General features: G+C 39.5%; 1 protein-coding gene across 1 annotated transcript in view; it reads left to right on the forward strand.

Moving 5' to 3' along the window:
* Positions 1-20,061, forward strand: part of PLPPR4 (phospholipid phosphatase related 4) — a 169,408-nt gene extending 149,347 nt beyond the window's left edge. Inside the window, exons 6-7 of the mRNA XM_089677287.1 lie at positions 6,634-6,807; positions 14,354-20,061. Coding sequence (XP_089533413.1) covers positions 6,634-6,807; positions 14,354-15,697 — 1,518 coding nt within the window. The 3' untranslated portion in view covers positions 15,698-20,061. The remainder of the gene's footprint in view (positions 1-6,633; positions 6,808-14,353) is intronic.
* The last annotated feature ends 1,758 nt before the right edge of the window (positions 20,062-21,819 follow it).

Consider the following 21,819-nt stretch of genomic DNA (forward strand, 5'->3'; position numbering starts at 1 on the left):
GCTGCTCAGCGGGTCAGGGCAATAAAGCTCCCGGTTCGCAGGTTGTTCCGTCTTATGGATGGAAGTACGACGGTATATGATCTTCTTCGCACCCACGGCATTACTTCGTAGAATCTCTGCATTGCATCTGCAATCACAACGCTGACTTCCCGGATCGCCACTCAGCCATTGGACTCTTGATAGTCGTCTCCCCACACTGCTGCTGGGGGGACTTTTTAACCTAGGCCTGTGTATGGCCTTCAATTGAAGCTGCTTCCGCTCCGCCACTCTGCCATTGGACTCTTTATAGTCGTCTCCCCACGCTGCTGCTGGGGGGACTTTTTAACATAGGCCTCTGTATGGCCTTTAATTGAAGCTGCTTACGCTCCGCCACTCTGCCATGGGCCTCTTGGGTATCCCAGAAGCTGCTCAGCGGGTCAGGGCAATAAAGCTCCCGGTTCGCAGGTTGTTCCGTCTTATGGATGGAAGTACGACGGTATATGATCTTCTTCGCACCCACGGCATTACTTCGTAGAATTTCTGCATTGCATCTGCAATCACAACGCTGACTTCCCGGATCGCCACTCAGCCATTGGACTCTTGATAGTCGTCTCCCCACACTGCTGCTGGGGGGAATTTTTAACCTAGGCCTGTGTATGGCCTTCAATTGAAGCTGCTTCCGCTCCGCCACTCTGCCATTGGACTCTTGATAGTCGTCTCCCCACGCTGCTGCTGGGGGGACTTTTTAACCTAGGCCTGTGTATGGCCTTCAATTGAAGCTGCTTCTGCTCCGCCACTCTGCCATTGGACTCTTGATAGTCGTCTCCCCACACTGCTGCTGGGGGGACTTTTTAACATAGGCCTCTGTATGGCCTTCAATTTAAGCTGCTTACACTTCGCCACTCTGCCATGGGCCCCTGTACCGCCTCCTCTTGCTGCTGCCAGGTCCAGAGTGTGTCATGGGTCCCTGTACGGCCTCCCATTGCTGCTGACTTCATCGCCAGACTCTGCCATGTGCCACTTTCAGGTCTCCTTACACTGTTGGTGGGTTCCATTTTGTGATAGGGTGCTGTATGGCCTTCCATTGCTGCTGCCTCCACCGCCACCCTGCGCCATGTGCCTCTGTCGTCTGCTCACGCTGCTGACGGCTTCCGCTTTTTAACCGAGGCCTGTGTTTGGCTTCTGAATACTGCTGCATCCACCGCCACCCTGCGCCATGTGTCTCTGTCGTCTGCTCACGCTGCTGACGGCTTCCGCTTTTTAACCTAGGCCTGTGTATGGCTTCAGAATAATGCTGCCTACACCGCCACCCTGCGCCATGTGCCTCTGTCGTCTGCTCACGCTGCTGCCAGGTCCATACTGATTCATGACCCCCTGTACCGGCTCCTCATGAACGTGGTTCAGCGGGTTTGCATCACTTAACGGCAAATCGTTGACAAACGCTGGGACGTTCAGTGTTGTGCGCATTAAGCCAGACACCAAAGGGCAGCACAGACCTGTTATTACTCGCTCAAGCATGGCTGAACAAAACCAGTCTCTACCACAAATTGGACCCAGACCTGCCCAGGGTCTCTTAAGTAGATTGCACGGAGGAGTAGCGTTCGTTATTGGAATTAACTGTGAGGGACTTTTAAACCTAGGCCTGTGTATGGCCTTCAATTGAAGCTGCTTCTGCTCCGCCACTCTGCCATTGGACTCTTGATAGTCGTCTCCCCACACTGCTGCTGGGGGGACTTTTTAACATAGGCCTCTGTATGGCCTTCAATTTTAGCTGCTTACGCTCCGCCACTCTGCCATGGGCCCCTGTACCACCTCCTCATGCTGCTGCCAGGCTCGTAATCTGCCATGGGCCCCCGTACCGACTCCTCATGCTGCTGCCAGGCCCGTAATCTGTCATGGGCCCCTGTACCGCCTCCTCATGCTGCTGCCAGGTCCAGAGTGTGTCATGGGTCCCTGTACGGCCTCCCATTGCTGCTGTCTCCATCGCCACACTCTGCCATGTGCCACTTTCAGGTCTCCTCACACTGCTGGTGGGTTCCATTTTGTCATAGGGTGCTGTATGGCCTCCCATTGCTGCTGCCTCCACCGCCACACTGTGGCTCCACACTCTGGTTTTGGCCCCGTGACTGCCCAAATGAGTGAAGTGTGCGGTGATTCTAAGATCGACGGCACTCATCTGCATGTCATACTGACTGACAGTATTATTTCTCTTCCCCAGCAGACTCCAAGGGCATTTAAATTAAAGGTACAGTGTTCTGCACTAATATAAAGGCTCTCTGAAGCCTAGAAACACCCTTTTTATAAGTTAAATTTGCAGCGAATATATTCGGCTCGAAGCGAATTTATTCGGCGAATTCGGCGAATCAGCCGAACCGAATTTTTGAATAATTCGCTCATCTCTAATGGCCACATTTGGTGGGACTGCCCATTTATTTGTCCATTTTTGCTAAATGTAATTCATATAAGGTCTTCAATGTGATCCTTGGACAATACTATTTCATTATACATCAGAACCAATAGTTCAGTATAAGAGATCAATTATTTCCCACCTATTGAATGCAGCTAAATCTTTATTCCAACATATTGGGGACAACAAGCTGTTCCCACATTAAGTCAATGGTTAGGTAAAGTAGATGATATTTGACTCTTGGAGAAATTGACATATGTAGCCAGGAGGAATATTTCTAAACGCCCTAAAATCTGGGCCTGTTCAAATAATACATTTATGATCATAGTATTTTCCTGTAAATACTTAGTTAGCTGCCTACTGGTTGACTACACATTATGTTTGTAACATACGTTCATTTCAATCCCTCTATCAATGTTTTTTCTTACTGAGAGCCCTACTGATTGTTACTCTGTACTACTTTTATGTTTTATAACAATAAAAACTTATTGAAAAAAAAAGGCAGCTATCATTTCTGACTCTATTCAAAATGAAAACATGTTTGGAGTATAAATACACTTTAAATGGAACAACTGTTGATTCAATAGCACCAGGAGTGAGACTGCTAGAGACAGTGATCAAGATTGTGTAAAAGAAGTTCAAACCAGTAATGGTAATTATAATACTAAGGCATAGGCATATTATCAACACACAGAGTGCGCAAACGCTCAGTGCAATATGTTTAGCACTTTATTAAAGGGTATAGACATAAATTACACTAACAAGTTAAGTGGGCTGATAGCATGTATAATGAACAAGGCACAAGGTAAAAACATCCTCTATCCAACTCCAACTGGTGAATGGACGACTTCTGCCAGTTGACGCATTTTAGGGAACTGGCCCCCTTCCTCAGGGCCACAGCTCTATACTATACCTTCTGCATCCCAAACAAATGTTGTCTGGGTGTACATGGAAGATAGTATGTAACCTTGAAAAAGATGTGGGAAAAAAGGCAAAATGAGGCACCCATTATTGCAATTAAGCTAATTTATTCAAATCAGACATTAAAATTGTTGATATATTAGGCTTTAAGCAAAGACCATCTGGCTACTGGAGTCTTTTTTTCTGATTACACGGTGCTACAACATTAATTTTAACCTGATGTGAGAAATCTATTGTGGCTGCCAGTGCTAACATCTTTCTAAATATGCTAATTGTTCGACTGTTATGCTGCCTCTCCAGCCTTTTATAATTTTTGATACACGGAGCAACAACATATATGCAGATCAGAAAAGCTGGAAAAAAATCAGAAGTTCTTCCCTGCATACTTGCTCCAGGTTAGTGACTTAGAGTATTAAAGCCAGAGGATCAACATGACAGCAAAGCAACTGACATTTTGAAAAAGACGTCCTCAGCATTGGTAGCCTCCATATTTTACTTGTGTCAGGTTTTGTTTTACTAGCAAGAAGTGACTGTGAACACGCAGCCATTTTTGAAGTGCTTTGATAATATATTGTATCACTATCCTATTGTGTTAAAGCTAAACTTAGGGATTTTTATTAAAAAAATACCCTTGCAGTACCCCCCTACTGGAAAGGTTAACTGCTCTCTCTAAGTCTAGAGGAAAAGGCTGTAATACTTACCTTAAGTTTTGAGTCTGCACACTGCAGCACTCACCTCTTCTCTGAGACACTCTAGGTTGTTGGCAAGCCCTCCTAATCCTCATGTACAATGCAAGACTATCGGCCCTGTATTTTATGTGACATCAGCATGCGACTGCTGGTTGGAGCACCATAGAAACCTTTTTGGGAGCAGTCACAGAACACAAAGAAAGCCTGCTGGAGTGAAGAACAATGTAAATATTACAGCTTATTCCTATATGCCAAAACCTAAAGAGGTAGTAAAATCTAATTAAAAAACAAATCTGGCCCCCCTGCAGGTTAATGTCATAATGCGCTAGTATGCATCAACTTCCATGTTCACCCGGTCTTCCTTCTGGGGTTGTGGGCTCTGGCTGTTTAAACGGCGTGCACAGGGGAGTCACAGTCGCAGCACAGAGCTCTGGATTGATGGCACATTCACTATGTCTGTAGTTCAAAGTCTTTATAAATATATCCCTGTGTTTTCCTTATATCTCCTTGAAATTCAGCCTTTAAAGAAATAGTATTGATGACATAACACCTAATACTGTTATTAGACAGACTCTAGATATTAAGCCACAAAATATCTAGGAGAAACAATTACATGCTATGATATCTTACAATGTACATTAATCATATGTCAAGAGCTATTAACTTTACTCAGTTAGTAGATGATTAACCCAGTTAGAGTAGATGATTAACACATCCTTTGGGAGAACATTAAAAGTCATATTTTTTTAATCAGAATACTTTTTTTATAAACTCAGCCATGTATATATGTGGAGTAAATCTCTTTCCTTAATTAGCAAGTCCACAGTAAAGGCAATGTTAATGAGAAATAAACCTGTACTATTCCAGCCATTGATTATTACTCCAGGAGAGCTGAAATGAGTCTTCATATGGAAACTAATTGTTGATGCATCTAATCAAGCATTCCTCATTGCGTTACTGGAAATCAGGCTTCCCTAACCTTAGTTAATACATATCAATTTCAAAGTGACTTTGTTGCCAAAGAAAAAAAAGTAAAACAAAGGCACCCTGTAAAGGAAGAAGCTTAATACTTACCTTTTTGGTGGGTGGTGTGTCAAATCCTCTGGATGCCACTTAGATAGTATGTACCCTGTTGAGTGCTGTGGTTCCTCCTGTCAGCCTTTACTTTACAACTGTGTTCTCTAGGGACCTGCAAAGGAACCATAGAGCACAACAAGAGACAAGCAGTGGAACCCAAAGCTTACAGTGAACAATTTAGTGAAAATGTTTTCCTAACATATTACATTAGATTACTATGAGTTTTAGCTCATAGAAATCCTACTCTGTATGGCTAGCCTTATACAAGAAGACTATCTATACAGAGTAGGATTTCTATGAGCTGAAACTCATAGTCATCTATTGTAATATGTTACGAAACCATTTTCACTAAAATGTCCATTGTAAGCTGGGGGCACCACTGCTTGTCTCTTGCTGTGCTCTATGGTTCCTTTGCAGGTCACTAGAGGATTTCTCATACTCAGCTCCATAGACTGAACAAGAAAAATCAATCAATTTTCCTGTCAACTCTATAGATAATGAATGAAAGGACATCTCCTTCCAGCTACTGTATCCTGGCAGCCACTGCTCCTGCAGCTGTCAGAATTCCTGAACAGGAAAATGTATCTGATTGGCTGCAGACACTTTTCAGCTGATAAGTTTTTGCCCAGCTCCTTTGATTTTCAGATCAATGTTTTTCTGTCCAGCCAGGTAGTGCTGATAGGACCATCTATAACTGGCTGAAATTAAAACCATGTATTTGTTGTCAGCATAACTCAGTGACAATTCTAATCTAATGCAATTAAAGTAGAACATTCGAAAACATTTTTGTTAGAGTGTCCATGGATTAGAACCTCCTGTGGATTTTTCTTATTGGTGTTTGTGACAATTTAGACTAATTTCCCGTCTTAGTGATCACACAGGAAGTAGGAGGAATTCCAGTGATGGTGTAAACAGCAGTAAAAGTCTGACACAGATGTTAGACCTTCCCAACTTACTAAACAAAAGATCATTTACTGCCATTAGTGTCCTAGTTAAATAACTTCCCTTCACTTTGTACCTCCCAGCTAATGAGGGGTAGCCTCCCCAGCTGGGACACAGAATGTAGTTAAAGCTGATGGAGTTTCCAATCCATGCTAGCCATACACTGATCGAAATTCTGCCAGCAGGGACCAGCCAAAATGTTGATCAATGTGTGGACTTCCCTGCTTGTTTAATCAACTTTTGTTGAAAGGATATGTTGGAAAATTTTCTATTGGTCAGTGACTGGAGCCAGTCAGCTACAGCTGCTGACCAGTGTACAAGGTCCAAGCAGAGGGGATTCCTCCATCCACTTACATTGTGAATCTGTTTTTTTTTTTGTTTATTCATAGGGCTGAAAAAAATTATTGGTATGACCAGCTTTAGTTTTGACTTTTCAGCAGTCAGTTATGTGATCAAGGGAAAAACAATGGAAAAGAACCATCCTTTCCATTGAATGAAGCAATTGTATGGTATGACATATTTAGTTTAGTTTGAACAATGATCCCTGTGTACTCTGACTATACTCAAATTTGATTGGAGCAGCTATAACACTCATGTAAAACATTCTTTGCTTTACAGATGTATTTCAATTCAACATTGACAGATTCATCTAAGTTACTGAAACCACTGCTGGTGTTCTCCTTTATCATATGTGGAATAATATGTGGCCTCACCCGTATAACTCAGTACAAGAATCATCCCATTGATGTTTACAGCGGATTTCTGTTGGGAGGAGGAATAGCCATTTATCTGGTAAGTTGAATTGGCCTTTCACATACCTTTTGCTAACATAACCCAACATGTAGAAAAAGACAGACTAATGTTTATTCTATGATAACATGCGCCATTTTACCAAATTGTAACCAGTACCCTCAGTCCCATAGACTGTTTCATATCATAAGAAAGTAGCAGATATTATAAAAAGGCAGTGTATGTGTACAGGTGTCCATGTGAAATTTGTCATCCACAGGTGCCAGATTTTCTGCAGCATTTATCAGCTGTATGTACAGGCTTGTATGTGTCATTTATCAGCCACATGTGCAGGGCCTGTGTCCTATCTTATCAGCCATGTCTACAAGCTTTCATCTGTCATTTATTATTGACAGGTACGGTTTAAAAGTGCATCTATTATCCCCATGTACACAGCCATATGTACAGGATTTTATGTGTCATTTATCACCCATGTGTACATGTTTCATGTGTCATGTATCAGCCACATGTATTTCTTTGAAACTTGTTTTACATTAGTGTTTATGTGTGTTGGGGGGGGGAGATTTTTTTTATTATAGAAAAGCAGAGCTCCCGCCAAGCAGTTAAACAGATAGTTAGAGTGTTACTAAACCTAGGACCCTGCATTCATTATATTTGTTCTCCCACGGTACACAAAGCATGGAAATGCAATTATTTTAGTAAACAGAAACTGCTAAATACCATTTCTCATCAGCAGTTAGATCAGTCTTGTGACTTCTATCAGTGTTCAGCAGAGCACTGGTTAAAGTTTGTAGTAGGAGTTTTCTTTATGCTCTAGGAGGATGCAAAATCCCTGACCTCTGTCTGGACAGTGCTGATTGGCCCTGTACTGATCACATGTACTCTACCAAAAAAAAAAAACAACCTCTCTATCCATACAAACTATACTGAGCATGTGCAGAATGGCTACGGTTCAGTCTGTCTTATCAGGAGATAAGACATGGACATTTGAACAAGAGGAGGGGCAGAGAAGTCAGGATCAAACGGCCTTTTTAAACAATGCAGAGGATTAACCCCTTAGATTCCACAGTGAGTATAACAAACATGCTTTACTGCATATACAGACTGATATTACTGTTGTGGGTTTAGTAACACTATAATAGAGAGGAGTGGGATTTTAAAAAAATAAATCTACATACTCCCCTAGGCAGATCCAGCTACAGTCGCTACACATGGGCACAGTACTGGAGGATCAAGTGAGGACTCACATAAGTATTTGGGGGAGGGGGGCAATACTGCAACTGTGAAATTTTTACCTTAATGCAGTGGCCATCAGTGTGGGCATCAGTGCATCCTCAACAGTGCCCATTAGCACCCAGCAGTGCAGCCTCAATAGTGCATCCTCATGAGTGCCCATCAGTGCAGCCTCATCAGTGCAGTCCATCAGCGCCCATCAGTGTAGCCTCATCAGCACACTTTAGTGAAGAAGAAAATATACTTATTTGTAACATTTTATAACAGAAACTAAGATAAAGGGATTTTTTCAAAATTTTCTGTCTTTTTATGTTTGTTTAGCAGAAAAATAAAACCCCCAGTGGTGATTAAATAACACCAAAAGAAATCTCAAAAAAGTATAAAATATTCATATGGGTACAGTGTTGCATGACCATGCAATTGTCAAAGTGCAACAGCACTGAATGAGGAAACTGGCACGGGTAGGAAGGAGCTGAAAGTGCCCAGTATTAAAGTAGTTAAAAACCAGGGCCAGAAAGAGGGTTTTGGATGAATCGTTCAACACACACAAGCACTTAGCAAACGTTTCCTTCCAGCCTGAGTCAAATGCTCCACCTCAATCAAACAAAAATTAAAGACGTAGTCCTGTAAATTTTGATGGATCTCCCTGGAAGGTCCACACTGGTGAGAATATGTCTGACAGCAGATTGGGAAGCAATAAAGAAGCCACATGCATCAGGAACAATTTTGTTTGCAGTGAACATGTTTCCATAATCTTAAGGTGTATCTTTTTTTTAACACTTATTATTACAAATATCTAAAGGCATTTCTTAAATAGTATAGAAGGGTTAGTACCTTTGTAAGACTGTTATTGTTGTCTGTGTCCCCACTAGGGAGATTCAGCCTTCTATTTGGCTCAGTTACCACAGTCTTCAAGACTAATGGCTCTTGTACACTGCAGCTGCTAAACTGACATTCGGGAGCTTTTCTGTGTTTTTTTCAGCAGCCCCTGAACTCTCCCTAATGTTTTCCTATGTGTCCATGTACATATCATCGTTTACAGTCGTTTACAGGCAGTTGAGTTTACAGTTGTTTTTTTGAACTCACCAAACTTGCGTTCGGGAGTAGACTTTACTGGCGTTTCAAACGCCAAATGCTTGTAAACACGTGTAAACGCTTATAAATGTTGTTAACCACGTTTATAAGCGTTTGTTTTTTAACTGTTTTATGTCCAGCTGCTGTCCGGAGTCTTTTTTCATCATCGGAAATGCATGCAAAGCATTTTCTATGTATTCATATGGACCTAGTACACCAGTGCAGTCAGTTCCAGGTTTCGCGTGAAGGAAAAAATGGTAGAACACGCTGCATTATGCTCATGATGGGATCCATAGTGACTACAACCAGAAAAGATAGGTAATCTAAACACATACTGCTCTCTCTGCTTCTGCTCTATTTCTCTCAAAATGTCTGAAATAGTTAATTTTTTACTGTTTTTCAGTGCATTCTGGGCATTTGGGAAGGTCTCCTGAGGTTATCTTTTAAAACCGCTTCTAAATGCAAACGCACATAAACACGGTATGCAAATGCGGTTAAACTGACGTTTTTACCCTACATTTTCCAGCAGTCAGTTTCCATCATTCAGAAGAGTTTTCCAAATGCCCCGTGTACATGAGCTCTAAAAGTGAAGGAAAATCCGCCATTTTATCATTGGAACAGTTGAAATCTTCCAATGAGGACAGCTGTTACTATGACAACTATCTTAGAGTAGATTTCACTTACTTTGGTGTGCTTTCCTTTCACTTCCTTCATCTTGAGACAAAAAGTCAATGATGATCTCCCTACTGGGACACAGATGGCAAAAAAAAAATCTTAACATAGGTTTAAACCATATACAAAAAGGTTGTACTTTGGATATGCATTAAAAGACAACTATTGCAGAACATATGAAATGAAAATTTCCAGCTACCTATATTTTATGTAAGAAAAATGAATTGTTCAAAACATGCATTGCGTTCTTAAACATTTTTAATTTTATGTTCATTTCCATTTAGGTGCACACTAAACTGTCCAGAGAAAGTGACAGTTGATGCCATTTTAGTCAATTTAGTATACTGCAGGTTGCTTTCTTTTATTTCGATAGCTTAGACCTCCTTTTAAGAAAAAAACAAACTGAAATCAGCACAGTCTTCGATTAATGAAAATACCTACATGCCAATATTATTATTAGCCTATAATTAGTCTTTTTTAATGTTTTAAAGCCTGTTTAATGTTATCATGTGTTTCCAATCTCTACATGCTCCCATTGCAGCCAGCCAACATAATTGTTCTGCTGTAGATCAGTCTGGTTCACTCCCATGCGGTGATCCATAAATACCAGCCATCCTGACATATCACTGAGCAGCCTACTACAGTAAAAGGCTGAAAGTAAATCAGCACCTAACAAATAACCAGATATGAGCACTCCATTCGTAGTTAAATAAAGTATGCACACCAGGGGCGGACTGACAACTCATGGGGCCCCCGGGCAATAGGGGATCATGGGGCCCCTGTGTTCTTGCCCAAACTCAAAAAAGCCTATGAAAAAGGTACCAGGGGCATCTCATGGGGCCCCCTACTGACCCCGGGCCCTCGGGCAGTGCCCGAGTTTCCAAATGGTCAGTCCGCCCCTGATGCACACACATATATCCTGACTGCTACTCTCAGCACTTTTTAGGCCAGTCGAGAAGTGTGAAGGGCAGTTCTTATTCACATATAGTCCTGAGAGACTGATCTGTGGTGGTAGAATTATTTCAACAGACTGTTTGTGAAAAGATGGAGATTGCATCATATTAATGTAGAGCAGGTATGAACCAAACAGCTCGGAATTCGGCTCAAATTGGGTTTGTAAAACATTAAGAAGTTCAGATGCTGGACCCAAAACCTAGAGGGTGTGGGGTGGGGTGCAAATTCTGCCTGTGAAGGGGTAAATCTTTGTGATGTACTAAAAGTTCTACAAAAGCACTGACACTTACAAAGGAAAAATGTGATTTAAATTGTTGGCAAAGTACATTTTCCTGTTGGCTGAAAAAATAAAATACAGCACAGTCTCATTTGATTTCTGGGGACCTTTATAAGGGTCAGCAATTAAATGTAATTTAAACACAAAAATAGGTGCGCTGCCCCTTTAAATTGCTCATGAAATGTGTAATAATTTACATATCCCAAATAACAAATAAAGCACTTTTTTTTTTTTACAATTTAATAAAAAAAAAATCTTTTTCTTACAATTTTTTTTTTTACAAATGCCAGCGCCCACCCCTTCTGTAGCAACCATAATCAATGGAAGCTGCCATATACAGAAGTGGTAAAAGTAGCACTCCTACAGTCAGGTCCATAAATATTGGGACATCGACACAATTCTAACATTTTTGGCTCTATACACCACCACAATGGATTTGAAATGAAACGAACAAGATGTGCTTTAACTGCAGACTGTCGACTTTAATTTGAGGGTATTTACATCCAAATCAGGTGAACGGTGTAGTAATTACAACAGTTTGCATATGTGCCTCCCACTTATTAAGGGACCAAACTTAATGGGACAATTGGCTTCTCAGCTGTTCCATGGCCAGGTGTGTGTTATTCCCTCATTATCCCAATTACAATGAGCAGATAAAAGGTCCAGAGTTCATTTCAAGTGTGCTATTTGCATTTGGAATCTGTTGCTGTCAACTCTCAAGCTGAGATCCAAAGAGCTGTCACTATTAGTGAAGCAAGGCATCATTAGCCTGAAAAAACAAAACAAACCCATCAGAGAGATAGCAAAAACATTAGGCATGGCCAAAACAACTGTTTGGAACATTCTTAAAAAGAAGGAACGCACCGGTGAGCTCAGCAACACCAAAAGGCCCGGAAGACCACGGAAAACAACTGTGGTGGATGACCGAAGAATTCTTTCCCTGATGAAGAAAACACCCTTCACAACAGTTGGCCAGAGCAAGAACACTCTCCAGGAGGTAGGTGTATATGTGTCAAAGTCAACAATCAAGAGAAGACTTCACTAGAGTGAATACACAGGGTTCACCACAAGATGTAAACCATTGGTGAGCCTCAAAAACAAGAAGGCCAGATTAGAGTTTGCCAAACGACATCTAAAAAAGCCTTCACAGTTCTTGAACAACATCCTATGGACAGATGAGACCAAGATCAACTTGTACCAGAGTGATGGGAAGAGAAGAGTATGGAGAAGGAAAGGAACTGCTAATGATCCTAAGCATACCACCTCATCAGTGAAGCATGGTGGTGGTAGTGTCATGGCGTGGGCATGTATGGCTGCCAATGGAACTGGTTCTCTTGTATTTATTGATGATGTGACTGCTGAAAAAAGCAGCAGGATGAATTCTGAAGTGTTTTGGGCAATATTATCTGCTCATATTCAGCCAAATGCTTCAGAACTCATTGGACGCCGCTTCACAGTGCAGATGGACAATGACCCAAAGCATACTGCAAAAGCAACCAAAGAGTTTTTTAAGGGAAAGAAGTGAAGAAGAATTGAGCATGCATTTCACTTGCTAAAGACAAAACTGAAGGGAAAATGCCCCAAGAACAAGCAGGAACTGAAGACAGTTGCAGTAGAGGCCTGGCAGAGCATCACCAGGGATGAAACCCAGCATCTGGTGATGTCTATGCGTTCCAGACTTCAGGCTGTAATTGACTGCAAAGGATTTGCAACCAAGTATTAAAAAGTGAAAGTTTGATTCATGATTATTATTCTGTCGCATTACTTTTGGTCCCTTAACAAGTGGGAGGCACATATGCAAACTGCTGTAATTCCTACACCGTTCACCTGATTTGGATGTAAATACCCTCAAATTAAAGCTGACAGTCTGCAGTTAAAGCACATCTTGTTCGTTTCATTTCAAATCCATTGTGGTGGTGTATAGAGCCAAAAATGTTAGAATTGTGTCGATGTTCCAATATTTATGGACCTGACTATATCTATGATGTTCAGCTCCCACTGACTAAGGGACGGAACATCCAGGTCTGGTCTAGAATTGGGTTTGAACTAAAGCATTGGCTCATCCCTGGCTGTAAGATAGTAAAATACTTATTATAAGCAGGGTTTTTTTTTTAAATAACGGTAACCAAAGGCTACTGCCTAGGGCAGCAAACTTAATGTAAGCCACACTAATGCAGGCCATAGACGGGTCACTTATTGGCCGAATTTTCGTCCGCATGAAATATCGGCCGATAATCATGCCGTTAGTGGGGCCAGCCCGTCGGCTGTTTTTCGCGGATCTCCTCGTTTATTTTTTATCGGTCATGCTGGAAAATCTGCGAAAAACTCCCGATTTTCACGGACATGGGTGGCAAAAATTTGGCCAATAAATGGCCCGTCTATGGCCTGCCTAAGCCTCAAAACACATAAATTGTGACAAGGTTTTCCTTGTTTTATTTCCCATTTCTATATGCCTTTTATGACCTAATGTATCAAGGGAGCTATATGGTATACAACGAACACCAAAAGAAAGTCACAAGCTTCTTAGGAGTATAGGAAACATGAAACATCTCTCCTTTCTCTTCTTTGGTGGTCTGTGCAATTAATTAAATCTTTACCTATAAAACAAACACCACAAGAAGCACTTCCTAGAATTATTTTAAATAATCACAAAGGAGTGGAACTTGTGCAAACAAGCATCTGGTATATCCAGGGTAGCATGAAGTCCATATACAGCATGATTATAAACTAATTATAATGGCACCATGCAGATACAGTATTTCAATGAATTAAAATGTGTTTTCTTAAAAGCTGGTTAAAGCCATGTAAATAAAGGAAAGTAAATAAAGGAAAGCCCTGCTGCAATGTAAAGATTTGTCTCAAATTCTATCACTTATACTGACAGGTTCTTGACATGTTCTTATATTTATGGAAAAAGACAAAGACAGTAAAGGCATTTACATTTTAAAAATTTAAATCCATGACCAAAATACTGTCATTATAGGCACCGGTCTCAGTACAGCTGTCAAGATTGTTCCTGACAGCTATTCTTTTAAAAGTAAGCCCACTCAACAGATTGGGATGGGTCATCTATGTAAATTGCACTCACAACAATCATTTGATATAAAGTCTTGTCCCAACTACTTTCAAGGCCTGTCTGCAAAAGGGTCATTTGACATATCCAGAGAGTCCGTGTGTCAGATAAAAAAAACTATTATATGGTTGTTGATGGAAGAGTTAGAAGCCTACATGTATGAGTATATAAAGGAGAAGGAGGAAATTAAAGTATAAGCAATACCATTACTCCATAACTGAATATAGTTTAATAGCATACTTGTGAGGATGTTTTTGCTAAAAGCCTCTGTGTCATTATTTTTATCATATATCTTTATACTCTAGGGCCTTTATGCTGTTGGAAACTTTCAGCCCAGCGAGGACAACATCCCACAGAAGCCTCCTCCACCTCTCAGAGAGCCATTAAGGTCTTTAACAGACATTAGCCAAGACACCAGTAGGATACTACCAGGAAAAAATGGCAGCAGCAATGATGGTATTTCATCTCATCCCTCTGAAAATATCTTGAACAGAAACAATAGAGAATCAAGCTCTCTTACCAATATAAAAAGAGCAAGTACTGATGTAGAAGTAATAACCCCTCGAAGCCCCATGGGCAAGGAAAACATGGTCACATTTAGCAATACTCTTCCCAGAGTACATACTCCTTCAATGGAAGATTCAGCTAGGAGGAATGCTACAATCCATGCTTCAATGGATTCAGCTCGGTCAAAGCAACTTCTTTCTCAGTGGAAGACTAAAAATGAAAGTCGAAAGCTGTCTTTGCAGGTAATTGAGACAGAGTCTGGTCTTTCTCCACAAAGAGTAATAGAAATGAGATCAAGCTCTGAGCCTGTTAGGGTTGGTGTTAATGGAGACCATATTGGCCCTGGCAACCCATATATTAAATTACAGCCTGGCAGTATGCCAGGTTGTAACAACACAGGTATTCCTGGTGGACCCAGAGTGTCTATACAGTCACGTCCTGGATCTTCTCAGTTGGTACATATCCCAGAGGAAACCCATGAGAATATCATATCTACTTCACCCAAATGCAGTTCTGCTAGATCAAAGTGGCTCAAGGTCGCAGAGAAAAGTGTTTCCTGTAGAAGTAATAGTCAGCCAAGGATTATGCAGGTCATAGCTATGTCAAAACAGCAAGGAATGCTGCAGGGTAGCCCTAAAAGCTCAGAAGGAAGTACAGTTAGTTGCACTGGATCCATCAGATACAAGGCCCTGACAGAACACGAACCCACAAATATAGTACGGATTGAGGCCCATCCTGAAAACAACAGGCCGATTATCCAGATGCCATTAGAAGGAGAAGGGAGTGGATCCTGGAAATGGAAAGCTCCTGAGAAAGGAACGTTGCGTCAAGCTTATGAGCTGAATGACCTCAACAGAGACTCAGAAAGCTGTGAGTCATTAAAAGACACTTTTGGGACTACTGAAAGAAAACGAAGCAACATTGATAATGATCACCTCCTTCATGGAATAACCACAATACGGGTGACACCAGTAGAGGGCAGTGAAATTGGCTCAGAGACTGTATCTATTTCATCAAGCCGTGACTCTACTCTAAGAAGAAAGGGTAACATCATCTTAATCCCAGAGAGAAGTAACAGTCCAGAAAGCACTCGGAATATCTTCTACAAAGGAACATCACCAACACGTACCTACAAAGAATGAAAACAATATTCTGTTTCCATTAGTTTCTACCAGAAACAGTTCTAATTTCATACAGCTTGTGCTCTTATTAGTTTGGAGATGAAGCAGAAAACAACCTTAAATGTGCCAAAATTAGACATGATCAGATGGTTTGCAGTTTTATTTACCAGTATGGACAATAGAACATTACTAACTTGTGCAGAATGGGACTAAACTAAAAGCACAATGCAAAGAATTCTAACCAATGCGAATAACACAAAAAGCATCATACAATCAGTTTCTTTAAGCAAAAGTGGCTAACAAGAAAAAAAAGAGATACTGTTAGGAACAATACAATGGAACAAAGGAACTTAGACACTTGATTTGATGAATGTGCCAACATCAACATTTCCTTCTCCTTAACCTATGAAATTATGAGTTCCACCTAAAAAAAAATAGGAAAAATTTCTTTCATGTAAAATATTTACATTTGCAGCTTATGCACACATGAAGAGGTGATGCTTGGTCCAAATCTAAAAAACATATCTGCACAAGCACATAATACTTTATAATATAATAGTTTTTTCAACAGTCCAGTTGCTTCTGCTAGGACAACAGTGACTGCCCTTGTACAGATTATGACATTCAGCTCTGTTATTGTGAAATAATTGCACTTGACTTGCCATAATTTAGTGCAGATCTGTCCTCACAGTCAACTTTGACAAAATGTGGGTGTAATTCACTTACAATGATATAACTGTTTCATTTTGTTAGTTAGTACTTCTGTAATTTGATCATTATTTTGTTCTAACTAAAAGTGCAGATTGTACTAAAGAAAAGGTGCTCAAGTGGTGGGGGCATCCAAGATTTATGGATGTCTCATCCACCTTTCCATGATTGTTCTTTTTTCATAATTTCATTAACACTGAACAGGGTTTAATGTGTGTTAGAGTAGATATGGCTACAGGTCTATTGGGTACTAAAAATTATTATGTACAACACTGCCGGACCAAAAAAAAAGAAATGCGAAGATGTGAATATGTGATTTTATTTTCCATACAAAGTTTTTATTGAGAAATATGGCATGGCATATTGAAAATGGTGGCACAGCCATTATGATCAGAGGATTATAGCAAACATACAGAGGTTTAAAGAAGAATAGTTTGTAATCCATAGTATATATGAAACTGGAGCAACTTTATAGACTGTCTGAGTTTAGTGGTTTGGATCATATTTAGATCCCAATGGAAAGTCAAATGAAATATGCTTTTAACAGAAAGAAGAAATATTTTATCTAATAAGAGTTTCATTTTTTTAAACTTTTTGTGTTTCAATCAACTTGTTACATAGACTGCATTTGTATTGAGGATGCCTCTTGATAAGGCATCCTTGGCACTTACCATCAAATAATAAAATCTTTACTGATGTCATAGTTGGAGATACATAACCAGCAAACCTGTGCCAAAGCAGTGTGAATTGTTCAACACACTTTTCTCTTTCTTATCACCAAGTATTGCGTACACAGTGGCTTTTTACAGGATAAATTAGGAGGGCTGAAATACATATGGGAATTATATTTTTTCTTCCAATAAATTAAAATTACCAATATTTCCTTTTCTTCTCAAAGAAATCACCTATACCCAGTCCACTGTTTCCTCTACAAGGTTCACAGGTGTGGTTGAGGCATACAACAAATATTCATGGTCTCTATTAGTTGGAAAAGCAGCTCCTAAAGCAATATAATAGGCCTGTCTCCTATTTGCCAGTAACGAAAAATGTTCATATTGTAAAGTATAATTAGATACACAGTAAGTAGTTCAACCAGTATGCTCACCACTGGAAATATTATTTGGATGTCGGAGACCACTGAAGTGAACTGCAAAAGTAGTGGAAATGTCTCCACTACATTTTGGTATAGCTAGAAATATTTTAGGTCTCTCTCTTTTGCTGCATCAATCAACTTAAGTGTATGTAAACCCAAAATCTAATTTTCAGTATGTTTTACTGTATACAGTTTTCAATTTGTAAATCTACTGCAAAGTTTCTTGTTTAGAGATCCTGCCATCATTAGCTCTTCCTGTTGCAGGCTGACAACATTAAGCTACAAACTCTTGAACAGCAGCAGCATTCTCAGCTGGCTGTGCATAGTCCTTCAGTTGGCTGTCTATCTGATAGTCCTCATAGGCAGTCAAATCGCAAAATAAAGAAGCACGTACTGCAAGTTGACAATGCTGCTAATAATTATGGAACAGTGACTCAGCCTTATATATAGGGTTTATATAAAACTTTAAAATTCTATCTACTCAATAAAAATAGCTATTAACATTTACAGATATGTGTGTGGAGACCCATGTTTATGCATTGAGATAGTTGACATTGTATACAACCAGCAATATTCATCTAACAAGTTGTTGCAAGTCAGCTGCGTAAATTCAGCAACCAACACCTACAAAAATGCAAACTTTATTTCAGATATATTAAAGTGGAATTAAAGGCAGGAACACTCACCTATGCTCCAAAGGGCCAATGCCCACGAGGTCTCTTGCTGGTGCCAGCGTCTTCTCCCCAGCATCTTCCAGGTACCAGTCTTTGGTCATCTTACTTGGCTGGTGTGGAATGATGTAATTCCCACACATGTGCTGAAGAGCAGTCATCCCAGCACACAGGCACTGTATCAGAATATAAACAATTCACCATGTACGTCTTACAGAAAATTGTGAACAGGCAGGTAAGGATATTGTATTGGAGAAGAGACACTGCATGTCTCTTCTGCAATAAACAGCCTGCCTGTTTGTAATTGTTTTTTTGAAGCTTTTAGTTCCACCTAAGTTCTAATAGGTCCCTAATCTGGGCAACATACAGATATATCTCTGAAAATGACACACAGTGAAATATCTGGCCATCCTTGCACAGTTATCGGAGTTTCAGAACCCACTGCAATACTTACAAGATGGTCACAGTGGCCAAGATGGTGTGTTTTGATGATCTCTATAGAAAAAAACATTGGGGCCACTCTTAAATTTTCCAACCAGAGATTTCCCTTGCATGATAACGAGCATCTTGTCATCGTCACCCAAGTGGCCTGAAAAAGACAGCTAATCGAAATTGGTGCTCAAAATCACTTGTAAAGCTTGGCTGATTTATAACTTTTCATATTTATCTGCAAATGTTAAAGCCTAGTTTCAGCCGGAATTCTTTTTAGTTTTGGATAGTGTGAGGAAATGTTTAAATGTCTACTAGGTTTTTTCTATCTGTGACTGCATCTCCTTACGTCCTGTCCTGGTGACAACCGTACATGAAATATGGGATGCATCTTTTTTACCAGGACAGGAAGGCATGGAAAGCAATAAAAGCATTGGCAGAAGTTTTAACTCTTCCCCACTCTACTTAAATTGTGTCTGTGTTTTTTGTCAGTTCCCCTACTGGAGATATTCGAGAGAAAATCTCCCTAGCAGGGGCACCCAGACCAAATCTGACAGAGCTTGTAACCCTACTCTGTTCTCTCCAAACCAAGGTTTTGCTTGAAGTTAGACTTTAAGAAAAGCTCTATTTCACAAAGCATCATGTAATTTATATTTGCTAACCACCTAAGTGAGGTTCACAACTTTCACACACAGGCTGGAAAAATTATCCCATCTGTGCCATCTTAAGACTAACAAAAACTATATCCTCACCCCTGTATACCTATTTGTCAAGTTCCCATTTCTCATCAATGCTTTACACTCACATATTTTTTGGAAAGCTAACAGTTAAATATTATAACATTTCACAGATATGAAAACTTAGTACAGGTATGTGACTTTTTTCTACTCAAACTTTCCAAAGTCTTAAACAAGATTTCTGATTGTTTCAGTAATCCCTGAAACTGTGCTCTTTACATGGACTTTGTTCGTGTAAGTCATTTTATACTTAAAGTGCCAAAACTGACTTCTTTTTTTATTTTGTAGAGTATATAATATAATAATAGTATATTGTAAAACACCAATTTAAAAGGACATCACATGTTTGAAATGAACATCTGCATGAATATTTGATAATGATACAAATAAAATGCCTTTTGTAAATGTGACATTTGTTTACATTATACTAATACCTTAATTTCAAAACAATCAAGTACCAGATGACATCTTTTTAAATTTCTAATTTTCTTACTTGCTAAAATGGGCACTCATTTCTTTGTGAGGCTGTGCTTTATTGAAAAAAGACTATAAAATACAACTATGTTTTTTTCAAAAAGAAGAAAACTTGGATGTAAAGTATTGTGTTTAATAAAATGTTATGCAAATGTTTTCAAGACCGAAAAATTTGTAAATTGCTATAAATGTATTTTATCTAAGTAAAAATCAATGCTACTGTGTGAGTTATTGTGTAAAACATCACAAAAAATAAAGATACAATCTCCAATATATTTTCGTGCTCCCATCTGTAAAATTGCAAGAAAAAAAACTTGTATTTCAAGACACATTTACCAATATCCATAGCTAAAGAAGAATTATAGTATTTGGGTAATTTTATGTTTTTAAACTCATGTTCTAGATTATTATGTGCTTAACAGAAAATACAGGGCACACCTATGACATTGGTGTCATTGAGAAGATTAGGAGCTGTTTTTCTTTAGACACTCATTCTCTGATTGAAATGATCATAAGTTTGGCTGACCAGAGCAGGGATGGAGTAAGATAAGTCCATGCTCTAAATTTAGTTATATACTGTATGTAAATATACATTTAAAGTGGAGCACCAGTTCTTATAAAAATTAAAACTCAGCAATTACAAAAACTTTAGCTGCTGACTTTTAATAAAAAGACACTTATCTGTCCCTGGATCCAATGCTGAGCTCACTTGAGGGGGCGACGGGAACCACCTTCGGTCCCCGGCATCCTAACTATGGACACTTGCAGCTACACAGCTGGGTGACCACTGCGCATGTGTGAGCCACGCTGCGCATTGTGATGGATCACACAGTCTTCTGGGACCTGGGCCATGTCCCAGAAGACTGTGGGGACGGAGGGGGTAAGGTGGAGCTCCACTTTAAGCTATTGGGTTCTGACAGGGCTGGATTAACCATTAAGCAAAATAAGCACTAGCTTAGCACACCAAGGAAAAGGGTTACTGCAGAGTTTTTCTCCTGGCTAAAATGCACAGCTGAGCATCTCAACTCAAGCATATTGAAAATCTCAATAGAAAAACTATGCAACAAGACAACTGCTAAATGTGGAAGCAGATTTGTTTAGCAGAATTAACTTTGAGAGCTTGATAAAAATCCAGCAGAAAAAATTTTAAAAATGAAAAAAATATATATCTAAGTATATAATTTGCTTACAGTTTCTAAGGTTAAAGTGAAAAATTATTAACATGAAAGTGAGTTTTTTTGTATAAAGGGGTTTTGTGCAAATTTTTTGTTGTTTGTTAACAACAAAGTGTGAAAAAAAATAATTATTTTGAATTACCATTTATCAAAATAGTGATTTCCCTCATCATTTCTAAATACAATACTGTAAGTTGCTTGAGTTGGATTTGTGGCAAATTTGTCAGTAAAGAGGCTTAGAAATTTTCAAATTTTTATTTCATTTTGAGCATTTATTGAGCCTCGGGGGTTAATATACTAAAGGTAAACAGGCTATTCACATTTCAAGGGAATTTTGCATTAGCTTATTCAATATGGAAAAGCTCTGCTGACTTCCATCATCCAATCATGTACAAACAAAAGTAGTGTTTTTTTTTTTTTTTATTCTCCTTGAATGTGGTTGAGTATTCTTGGCAAAATGCATTTTCAGCAAGTTAAAACTCCTTTGCAAAGTGAGCAGCCTATTTGTCTATTAAAAAAATCAATCACTTGACGTCTTGTCAGTTAAGCAATGAAGGGGACAAGGGGGGCTCCATTGTTGGGATGGGCTTAGGACATCAGTTGCATTAAACCCGGCCCTGGCGGCTGTAAATAACAACCTTTAAAAAAAACAGCTAAAAATTGACAGGTTAACATGAAAAAAAGGAGCCTGAAGCTCCATCTGCTGGTTGAAATGTAACTATCAAATATGATATTCAATATCTATCAATTATCTAGCTAAAAGGAAAATATCTTGCATATCATTTAATTTTTTTAGTCTTTAAGGTATTAAACCCTAATATTTCAAGTAAGATCTCTACTTATACACTTGCAATAA

Source organism: Staurois parvus, unplaced genomic scaffold (assembly GCF_062004578.1).
Source record: "Staurois parvus isolate SC_StPar_1 unplaced genomic scaffold, SC_StPar_1.0 ptg000183l, whole genome shotgun sequence".
Classification (NCBI taxonomy): domain Eukaryota; kingdom Metazoa; phylum Chordata; class Amphibia; order Anura; family Ranidae; genus Staurois; species Staurois parvus.